General features: G+C 28.2%; 1 protein-coding gene across 3 annotated transcripts in view; it reads left to right on the top strand.

The window, feature by feature from the left end:
- Positions 1 to 1,650: 1,650 nt before the first annotated feature.
- LOC147816944 (WD repeat domain-containing protein 83-like) overlaps positions 1,651 to 12,068 on the top strand; it is a 34,404-nt gene continuing 23,986 nt past the window's right edge. For 2 of the 3 annotated variants that reach the window (XR_015429595.1, XM_087152979.1), the window contains exons 1-4: positions 1,652 to 1,815; positions 1,888 to 2,112; positions 5,402 to 5,514; positions 9,168 to 9,300. Coding sequence is in view for 1 of the 3 variants with exons in the window: in XM_087152979.1 (XP_087009105.1) it covers positions 1,743 to 1,815; positions 1,888 to 2,112; positions 5,402 to 5,514; positions 9,168 to 9,300 (544 nt within the window). In the remaining 2 variants the exon portion in view is untranslated. Of the gene's footprint in view, positions 1,816 to 1,887; positions 2,113 to 5,401; positions 5,515 to 9,167; positions 9,301 to 12,068 lie in introns of all 3 variants that reach the window. The other variant, XR_015429596.1, reaches the window with a different exon arrangement.

Raw genomic sequence — 12,068 nt, forward strand, 5'->3', positions numbered from 1 at the left:
ATGTGTGCGGGCCTCCTGATACGACTTTTGCCCCTTTTTCAGTCATTTTTCGCTCTTTAAAAAAAAAAAATTTTTTTTTCTTATACAGAACTTTTTATTCACTTAAAAATATTGAAAAAGAAGTCAAAAAATAACATAAAATAAAATAAATAAATAAATAAAAATTATCAAAATTTAACCGTTTATTAGCTATTATTCGCTATTTCAGAAAAGAAAAATAGTTATTTCTATATACAGAACACTTGATTCACGTTAAATTGTTGAAAAGTATATTAAAAAAATAAATAAAATAAATAGAAAAACAATTAAAAATTAATCCGTGACCAGCACCTAATCCGTGACCAGCACCGAACCCCTGCTCACCGGGTCAAGAGTATTCTTTACCGGCAGCGCTATGGACAAGGTTTATATGTAGTCCCGGTGGTCCTGGGTTCGTAATCCTAGTAGGGTCGACTTTTATTTTATTATTTATTTTATATTATGTTTTTTAATATACTTTTCGATATTTTAACTTAAATAAAGTGTTCTGTATATAAAAATAACTATTTTTCCTTTGGGAAATAGCGAATAATAGCTAATAAACGAATAAATTTTGGATAATTTTTATTTAATTATTTATTTTATTTTATGTTATTTTTTTAACTTCTTTTTCAATATTTCAAAGCGAATAAAGTGTTCTATATATGAAAAGAATTATTTTTCTTTGTTAAATGGCGAATAATGGCTTAAAAAAGGGACAAAAGTCGTATCAGGGGGCCCCAACACATCACACCCCGTAACTCCCTTTAATATTAACCTATAAATTTAAACTCGGCCTGAAATTAGAATTTAAGGTAACGAACAATTGAACCAAAGGAATTTTTTATAGACTAGTTAGTGGGCCCACAATGGGCCAAAATAAGTTTTGTTGACTAATTGGGAACACCGGGTTGGAAACACCTATGTAGAAGGGAATGATTGATGTTATTTAGTACAAGACCTCTCTTGACAGTGTAGGAAACTAATGCTTATTTCTAAAATGATGGTAAAGTAAACTCCTTTTAAAAAAGACAGAAAAATCTTATGAGGAAAAAGAAATTTTTTAAATAGTGGGGGAAATTTATCAAATTTCGTTCCGATTTCTTGGTTTTCTGATTTCCGGATAAGAATTTCTGTATTGTACTTAGAAAAATAACTAATCGAAGAAAGGATTGGTAAAAAGTCAATCCGTAAGAAACAAACAAATAGATCAACCCTCAAATATAGTCTACCCTTTCCTGAGAAAAGGGAACAGATGAGTTGTACAATATTTAGTCTTACAACATTAGTCGGTGAAAATTCCTCGACCCATGTAATGTTCAGAATTATCATTCCCGCCCTGAAACAAATCTTTGTGTTTGCTGCGCTTTAGTGAAGTCCCTTTAGAGACCATAATAAAGTGGTGTCTTAGAATCACAATAAAAGAAGTTTTAAAATATCGCTTTTTCTCTATGGTCAAGCATAATGACTTTGTTTTGGTGGAATTCAAAACTTCACTTTACCGTGCCCCAAACCGAATATGGAGTGAAAGTATGTTGCAAAATTATGAGCTTGTGGCTTTATTATACTTCATAGAGATTTTTGCGATAGTACTATGTAAGCTATAAGTTGATCCTCTGAGACTCCATCAAGTCATCATATAACTGCGATCAATCCACTGCAGAAAGTTTGAAAGTTGGGTAGAGCAAAAAAAACTATTTTTTAATTTGTATATTTCTTTAGCTATGCGTTATCCTAATATTTTAAAAAATCAATTAACTTGTAAACAAGGCGCTGTTCGCACAATCCGCTTTAATTGTATGTTTTGTTAACCATTTAAAATACAATGCTCTTTGTTTTTCTTGCTGAACCCTTTTATTTTATTTTTAGTTGATGGAAACTATTGCATGACTGGTGGATCTGATAAATCAATAAAACTATGGAATCCTTTTAAATCATCGCTCTTAAAGACTTATATGGGACACGGATATGAAGTGTTAGACGTGCAGTCTTCAGCTGATAGTTCACATATAGCATCTGGTGGAATGGACAAAAGCATTTTTTATTGGGACGTTAGTACCGCCCAAATAGTGAGAAAGTTTCGAGGTCATGCTGGTATGTTCTTTTATTAGAGAGTTGGGCAATTTTCTCAATGTTGATTTATATGTAATTATTGGAGATCTTAATTGTTTTAATATATAGCATTTTTTTCCGCAATACATTAGTGAATCTGTTCAAGCCATCTACTGTTAAGCTAAAAAATATTGAACTTCAAAATTTTAAAAAAAATAAATAAAAATATGTAGAAGTTCGTCTGAGGTGGCTTAGGGTTATACCCATTAAGTTGGTCCTCTTTTGTGCATTTTTTTCTTCTTTTTATAGTTTCCCACTTTTCATTGCCTGAAAATCTCAAAGGCTTAGCAATTACTTTAGGAAAGTACTAATACAAAGGTCTTTTTTAAATCTACACTCAGTTTTGTGAAACAAGAGAATTTCCAAATTTCTCAAACCAAAACTTTAATCATTAAAAAATAAAGTATATTTAAATAATTAATTCCTGCAAAACTGGTTTTGAAACCATTGTGGGATTAAATTTGCCTAAAAATGTCTTCTATCTCAAATAAAATTCTAAGAGAAGTTTTAAACATTTTGTTTTAATTATTTAGATGAAAAAAACTCCAGGGGCCTAGCTACTAGGGTGTTGTAAGGGTCGTCTTGTCCTGTTAGTGTTGCATATTACGATCTTAATTGGCAGTTTCAAAATTGTCAGTATCAATAGATACACATTTCAAACAATAGGCTTTCTTTTTTTAATTTTCAACATTTTTATAATGTTTTAATTTTCTAACGTTCTTCACATATTAAACTGGTGTTAACACTAAAAGCTATTTCAAATCACTTTAACAATGTTCTAATTTTTTTTTGAAAATCCAAAGCTAAGCTACAAATTAAGCTTGTAAAAATAAATTCATCTTAGTTATTTTTTAAACATTTAAAAAATATTATCTATGTTTCTATTTAAAGAAATACAGATTCCCATTAAGTGTAAAATTTTACACTTTTAAGTGTACAATTTTTATGAGAAAATTTATTATTTTTTCCACATTTTCTATTCAAACTACAACTATTAATATAAATAATAAAAAATAAATGTTAAAAAGAATTACTTAAAAAAACAAAAACATTTGGTTTAAACCAGCCAACCCTAGTACAAACAATGTCAGTTTTTGGTTCATGAAGCTTATTGCCCAACAACCATATGCATAGGTGTTGAAAATAAGAAATATGTTTATTAATGATAATAATACTTATAGGATAATATTTATAGGATACCGTAACTAAAACACTATGTCTTCTAACTAAAATATTTGTTTTCTGGTTTTGTGAAATGAATGAGCTTAAAATGCAAACAAAATTGCTATTAATTTAATGTTTAATAATCAATAATAAATAAAATAATTTTTAAGAAAAAAAAACTTTTCTTTGGTTTTGAAGGAAAACTTACAAAATAAATTTTGAGTTTAACTTATAAGAATCCAGTTAATGTAGTCTAAATTAATGTCCCAGATATTATTTTCACTTTATATAAATTTTGTCTTAAAATGTTTAACAATGTTTTCTTTTGAAAATTACGGAAACTGTAATACTTTGGTTGAAAAAGTAACGCAAGTAAGTTTTCAATTTGAAGGTTCTAATTGATGTTCAAAAAACAATATATTGAAATTTGTACAAGGGAACTATTTTTTTAAGTTTCTATAGCAAATATTTTTTTCCTTACCTCACTTTGTACTGTTTTCTAATTTGTACATTAGAAAAATATAAAATAATTGATTAAAAGTATAAAAATGTGAAGCTTACAAGTTACAAGTAGTATGACATGATATTATTTTAAAGCAAAAGTGCATTTATTTATTTATTTTTTTCAAATTCCACATTTTTTATCACATGCAATATTTATTTTGAAACTTATACTTGATATTAGGAGTTTAAAGAGATATTTTTATGAAAGATGCTCCAAGACTAGGCAAACAATAGTGTGCACAGCAGTTGGTACTTTGTTAAAATAAAAATATTTTAAAAATAAATAAGTCAATAAATTAAAATGAATAATATAATAGCTAATTAAATCATTAAAACTAAAATATCGCTTCAAATGATGTGTAAAGGAATTAACATACGTGAACAAAAAAATTTATATATGTATATATTGCATATTTTCTTTATCTATTTTAACAGTTTTATTAACTTTTCATTTCTGTCTAGTTTATAGTTTAAGTTGTTTCATTTATACATGGCACTTGTTTGTTGCTAATACAAGAAAAGAAAGTTCAGTGGTCTTATGACCATGTCTAAAAAAAATTTTGGTGATTGGATAGGTATCGGAATAAAGAGAAATTTAATCATCGGTTGTGTGTTTCGTGTTCTATCCTATATGAAGGATAACTTGAGATAAAAGAATTTTAAAATGTTTAAAAGCAAAAAAGAACAACTTTTTTTTCTGGTTTTTGCAAAAAAAGTAGAAAATAAATATTTTGTGCAACATATAAGAATCTAGTTGATGTAGTCTCACTAAATTTTCAGAATATTATGTTCATTTTGTACAAAGTTTATCCAGAAATACGTGTAAGAATTTCTTATAAAATTGTTTAAGGGAAGCAGATGAAAAGTTAGTGCTTTTCAAATAACAAGAATAATATGAAATAAACCACCATTTTTTCATCTGCTAATTGAAAATATCTAATGATTTTTAAAATTAGGGCAAAAATTGTTCCTTGCTGCCTCTGTTCGAATTTCAGGATGCTTGTAAATATGATTCTGGAGTTATATGTTCACACACAAGCTCTTCCTTTTATTACTATTCATAAATGTCTTTTTGTTTGTTAAAAAGATAAAAAAATCTGGATGTCATGTTTACTGTCTGAGTTCTACTTACAATTTTAAATTATTTTATTATATCGAACACAAATATGTGATTTTTCCACCATTTTTTATAAATTAATTAAGTACAATTAAATAGCATTTGTCTTTGATAAATTTTTAGCAAGATGTGTTTCTTAAATTATCATAAATGTAATAATGTGGTTTATTTTAAATTATTAAAGTTAATTAAATCCTTAGAGAAAAACTTCAAACAAAGTATATTTTCAACTAGTCATTTTTAAGATAAAAATGTTAGGCAGAAAAACACCATTAGAATTCGTAATTTTAGAAAACAATTCTTAAAAAGAGAGAGAGAGAGAGAGAAAGAAAGAAAGATTATAATGCCCGGAAAAATAAACTTTACTGTTTATTAGTTAGACTAATGTTAGCATTTTGAAAGTTCTCTTCGTATGCATGTGAATTTGATCTAAATGTTGACAGACATTTATACTTTTCATAAACTTACTATAATTCATCAGTTTAGGTTATGTCAATGCTATTAAGTTCAATGAAGAATCTACAGTTATACTATCTGCTTCAGTTGATAATACTGTTTGTGGTTGGGATTGCCGTAGCAAGTCTCGCGAGCCTATTCAGGTGATTTATCTTATTTTTATTGTTGATCTTTAAATGAGCAAATTAATAAGATAATGAATTTAAATGCTATTTATCTTGCTTTCAGTTTCCTTTTCTTTATTATTTTTATTACATTTTCTTAAATCCATTAAATTAATTTTTTAAAAAACAAAGAATTGAAAACAATGTGATACTTTGTAACCTTTTAAACTTGGCTTCAAAGGAAATACTTTCTATACTTAATTATGTGAATGTTTATATGGAGTATCTGATAATGATCACTGTCATGCCTCCATTTTGTGATGGCACAATGATCAAGTGTAGATGTAGTGAATAAAGATATGTAAAAGTTAGCACGAAGTGGCTGTAAAGTAAAGACGTTATTTTGCAGAAGTCTGGGACTCTGAGAAATTATTGTTTGGACAGTGCGATATTACAATCGCCTTTAGTATGTATTTTTTTAACTTTTTTCAAAAAGGTATAAACATTAGTGGTTAAAAATTAAAATTTAAATGAGAATAAAACAAATGTGATATCTAAATGTAATGAATCTCTAATGAGGAAGGTAGGACTTGAAAGACCGAAATTTATGTGAAACCACCACTAGGGAAGTACTTTGAAATTTAAAGTTAAGAGTTTTAGACAGAAATTTTATTTTTAAGCATATTATCTTTGTATGCTAATTTAAATAAATTTTTTGGGAATGACTCACGCGAAAATACAATGTGAATAAATAAAGCGCAAATGAAAATACATTGTGCTTGATTAACGTTTTTTGCTTTAGTTTTATATTGCACAAAGTATTACCCTTTTCTTTGTTGGATATTTGTGTATGGTTTTACTCATAAGGAATTATTTCAAAATATGATTCAAGGTTATTTTAATTTCTTTTGATTTATTCCTAATAAACTTTTTATTAAAAATCTGTTGGTGGCCATATTTTGAATACTAGGTATTCACCAAGCCTAACTAAAATCATACCTGCCAAGTCTCCTACTTTTTAACGAAGACTCCTGTATTTTACGATTATCTTCTGTTTACCTATTCTTAAATTTCTTTGTATTTGTTGAAGAAAAAATTTTGTTTTTAAAAATAAAAGAAAATGGTGAAAATACTTCTCTTATTCCTCAGCAGATGGTGCTATTGCCAGAACTGCAGTATGTTGAGTGTTATCAGAATTGTTTTAAGTTGAGCCATGAAGGCTCAGGGGATGGCGTGTTCGCCCTCCAATGAGCTGAACCCAGCTTCGAATCCCAGCAATGACTGGTCGTAGCGAACCACAGTGCTGGCATGAAATATCCTCTGTGGCAGACGAATAACGGGTTAGAGTCCCCTCGTCGTCAGGCTAACCGTGTGAGGTTTTCATGTTTTTCCTCTCCTTGTAACTCAAATGCGGGTTAGTCCTCCATGAAGGCAAATTTCTCCCAATACTTGATGCAGTGGGTACCCTTGTTTTCTGGATTGGGGTCAAAATTGCAAGGCTACGAAGTTGGATATCAGTAGTCGTAAACCCAAAACTGGGTCGGTTAGTAAAATCTCCGTTATTTTATTTCGCCAATGTTAGCAGGTATGTAAAATATATTTTATATAATCAATATGAAATGAATTGTAAAAGATTCATTGATATGTATAGCTGTATTTGACCTAGGAACAAAAATAAAGTTTTAAATGTTTCTTTTGAAACACATTAAAATGAAATGAGTTAGACTTTTTTGTTTTTAATATGAAATTTCTGTTAGAATGTCATATTTAAGTTTGTGTGACCAGGGGTCTGCCCAGTGCAGATTTACTACCGCTTAGTGGTACCTTCACAAATTCAACTTTAGAAAAAACGGTAGTTTCACAAGCTGCTTTTAAAAAAGCAAGCCTCTGTAAACTTTACAGGAAGTCAAAATTCGAACATATTGACAATGATTTTTATGGATTTTTCAATTTGGATTCAATTTTAACCCCAAAAGTTTACAATAGTGAAATTATTTTTGAATATATGGGGAAAAATATATAAAAAATTTAGAATTCATAAATGATTTATATGTAGTAACAGGTTTTGAAAGTATTTTCTTACTTTACCATATTTTTGTATTGATTTTTCAATGTAATTTTTAATTTTCACAAATTATGTCTAAATTTTCACAAAATAGATACCTCTCAGAGAAACCTAGACAAACCTCTGGTGATACAAAAGATTCTGGGACATCTTTGTATTAGAGTATGAAATACTTTATTATCTTTACATATTTCTGTTGGTCCCGCAGTGGACTGATCGTAAACACATGGTTCCAAGTAGAACACGGAAGTCAAGCATCACTGGCTGCGGTCAGTGAACGTGTGGGTGACCACTTTGATCAGCCTGCATAGAAACTAAGTGTGTGTGGTGTCGGTCTTCGTTCTACCGTAAAATGCTCATCTTTGTGCTCAGATAGCCAAGCTACCAAAGCAAAGGAGCCATCCCTTCTTCAGAGAAATGAAATTGTGATGGCGTGTCTTCGGATCATCCTCAAGGATGTTTCCCAGACCGCCAATAGCCCATTGTGCAGCTTTAGTGCGACGTAAATAAATACCTACCTACATCTTCCTGTTGTAAAAATAATTACCTATTATATTTTAATTTATCTCTCTTTGAATATTAGAAGGAAATGAGCAAAAGTTTCCCATTGTTTAAATAAATTTTATTTGATTGAGTATAATTTTAAATTTCATATGATGCAAAAGATTTTATGACATCTTTGCCAACATTGCAGCAGGATTATGTAAATTTCAGTCTGTATCAGAGCATGAAATACGTTTTTTTTTTTAAATTTTTGTTTTGTGAAAATAATTATTCATTACATTTGGGTATATATTTACTTTTCATGTTGTAATGAAATGAGTAAAACTTATTAAATTAATTTTGTTTTTCAATTATTTTAAATTTCACATGATGTGAAAGATTCTAGTATGTCATTGTCTGTATCAGAGCATCAAATATTTTAATTTACAACATCTTTCTTTATTTTGTAAAAGTAATTGTTTCTTGCATTTTAACATAATTTTATTTAATATATTAAACTGTAATTTGTTGAGCTTTTTTTATGTGAATTTTGTTTAATTAAGTCTGGTTTTAAATTTTAAGTTTCATATGATACAAAAGGTTGTATGACATCTTTGTCAGTTTCAAAGCTAAAAACACTTTAATTTACGTATTTCTTTTAGAAAGAAAAAAAAAGTTTTTATATTATAACATAGTTTTATGCACTATATTAAAGAAGTCTAAGAGGTTTTTTAAAAAAAATTAATTTTGAAATAAGTTTTTTTAATTGAGTATGATTTTTAATTTTAGGTTTAACATGATACGAAATATTCTATGATTCCTAAGTCTGTATCAGAGAGTGAAATATTACTTTTTAAAATCTTTCTTCTGTAAAACTATTTACTCTTTACATTTTAATGTATATTTACTTTTCATGGTATTGGTAAATGAGTAAAACTTTTAAATTGTTTAAATTTTTTCTAACATTTTAAATTTAAAATTTCACATGACGCAAAGTATTTTAGGACCCCATTGTCTCTATCAAATCTTAAAAGATATTATTTTTATTGATTTTTTTTGTGCTCTTGATATTAAAATGTTATCAGTAATACTTTCAAATATCTAAAATAAAATTTAGTTTATGAGTTTTAATTTCAAATTTTAGGTCTTGCGTGATGCTAAAGATTCTGTGACATCCTTGTCTGTATCTGACTATGAAATACTCACAGGATCATTAGATTGCTGTATTAGACGTTATGACATGCGGAAAGGACTATTATGTCAAGATAATTTGAGTAGTAAGTTTTTAATTAAACTTTATGGCATTTAATAATGGTAACTGTGTATTTATAAAAGGGCAATTCCACGAAATTGTCAACTTTTAAGTGAATTTTTTTTTTTATGAATTGCATATTTTAATTTTAAAAATATGTTCAAAAATAGCCAAAGTCTACATATTACTGTTTAATTTTTTATAATTTTAAGTTTTTTGAATCTGGCAGCATTCTAAAGTAATCACATGGCTGACAAGTGAATTCTTCACATTTGTGCTCAAATTGTTTTCTTGAAAAATACTTATATAATAAAAGAAATGTATCTTTCTTTTGCAATATTTTGATAAAAATCTGCATATAGTACAAAATTTAAACATTTAAAACATAGCCTTTAAGTCATTATAAGTTTTATATATTAGATAAAAGTAACTTTTTTTTGTGTCATTCCGTCACATGTTTTAGTATATTTTTTTAAATAGCAACTGCGTTTTTGAATGAAAATGTGTATATTTTGGAATATAAAGCAGATGTGGCATAAGAATCAATGAGAAATTGTAAAATTCTATGCATTTGATTATTAACTTCCAATAATTAGCGTGACGGAATGACACATCTTCAGCGATGGAATGACAAAACGAGTCCTTGAGAAGCTTAGTCAAAAACTAGGGAATTATTATTTTTTTCATTTAATCTAATGGCTAAAACAGCTGTTGAAAGAAAGATAAAATGTTGAAAAAGACCAAGATCCCCATGATATGATGAAGAAAAAAAACAGAGAAGAAAGCTTCCGCGACAAAGGTTGGACTTAAAAAACTCAGAAGTGCAAACGCTGTTGTGCAGAGATTGTGTAAACAAAGAAAAAATCAAATTCTACCAATCTCTTCACATACAAATAATTTAAATTCCCTATACAAATTCCTGCAGAGTCTTGGTAAAGCCATAAAAAAAAATTGTACAATCACCATACAAAAAATCGTACACTCACTTCCAAAATCACCAATAGAGGTAAAAAAATTAATTCAGTCTTTATGTGAGAAGTATTTAACATCGAACTCAAAAGAAACTAAGTGAGAAAAGTAGTGTTGATGAGCTGTTTAATTTGGTTAAAAAAATTGTACTGTCAAGATGATGTTAGTTACAAGCCCCCAAGTATGAAGGATTCAGTCATAATACAAACTCTGACAGAGTAACGAAGAATGCAGATGCAATATATACTTATGGCCTTAAAAGAGGCTTTTCATAAGGAAGCATATATTGATGTAAAGTGTGTCTTATTTCATTTTTGTTCTTATTCTTATTTTTGTTAAGTGTATTTCATTAATACCTCACAGCACATGCACCTATAAATACCATGTAATTGTGATGTTGTTCTAAAAGGCCAAACAAGATGTTGGCTGCTGTAAAACGGCACATAATATGTAAAAGAATTTTATGATTTCATAAAGTCGAAGCAACAAATCGTTGAAGTTATGTTTTTGTCCAGCTATTTTATTTAAGAGAGGGCAAAAGAGAATGACTTCAGCTAGACACTTGCTACATTAGCATTGCCAGGAACAAGAGACCTGCACTAGATGCTCATGTAGTTGAGAAGCGAATCATCAAAATTGGAATGCTTTCTAATTTTAACCAAAACCAAGTGTATGATTTGAAAAGTCACTGTTTTGAAGAGGAAATGGAAAATATGATTGAGGAGTATGCGGTCGGCTCTTTAATCATTGTCCCATACTGCGAAAAAAAAGAAGGCACATTTATATGCAGCGCAAATTACTTTAATAAACAAAGACGATTTAGATGTTAAAGTATTTAAAGAACATGGGACAAAAATTGATTTATGCATAAATTTCCTGAGAACGATGATAAGATGTGACATTGGTAAGTTAGATATAAAACCTCTTCTAAAACAACCTAATTTTCAAATTGTTGAAATTTTAACTGATTCTTACGTAAATATTAATTCTGTTTATCTGTTACATTCTGTTTATCATTTACATATTAATAAAACATTTTTTAAATGAAGACTTTCTTCCACTAAACTTTTTGTCATTCCGTCACAGCAAATAGATGTTAATAACTGCTAGCCAACCTGAGGTTAATTTTCCAAATTCGCAATTTACATTGCTTACACATTATACTAAAAGTAAAAAATAGTTCAGGAAAATAATAGTTGCAAAATTCACAGAAACTACCAGTTCTAAGCGGCATGCCGAAAGCTTGGTTGCCTAAATGTCATTCCGTCACACAAGTAAAAAGTTCATAAAAATAAAAATAAAAAAAATACAAAATTCTTTTTTTTAGTTTATGAATCACATTATACCAATAATAATGATATGCATGAGAAAAAATCATGTTTATTTGAAATTAGATGCATAGAAACTTCAATTAATTGTCATCATGCAAGTCAAAATGTCATTCCGTCACATATGGAATTGCCCAAAACATTTAAATAATTAGCAAAAGAGTATTTAATGATTTTTTCAATGTAATTATTTTACCTGAAACTTTAAATATTTTATATTAAATATAGTATATATATAGCACAATAAAGACAAAAAGGATAAAGAGAAAAATGAAGAAAATTAAGGAAATAATTTTTATTATAAATAATATATGGTTACATTTACGATATGATTATAAGACAATTAATAAAATTCTAAAATACTTTCTTAATGATCTCAATAGTTTTTGTTTAAAGATGTCAAATAGATTCTCTTTACCTTTAGGTATGTTAACAGATTGGAAATCGGTTATTTATTATTACTTTAAAAGCTTTTTTTTCAATAATAATGAAAATT

The sequence above is a fragment of the Parasteatoda tepidariorum genome, chromosome 1, assembly GCF_982258835.1.
Source record: "Parasteatoda tepidariorum strain Cologne lab strain chromosome 1, Ptep-v5.0, whole genome shotgun sequence".
Taxonomy (NCBI): domain Eukaryota; kingdom Metazoa; phylum Arthropoda; class Arachnida; order Araneae; family Theridiidae; genus Parasteatoda; species Parasteatoda tepidariorum.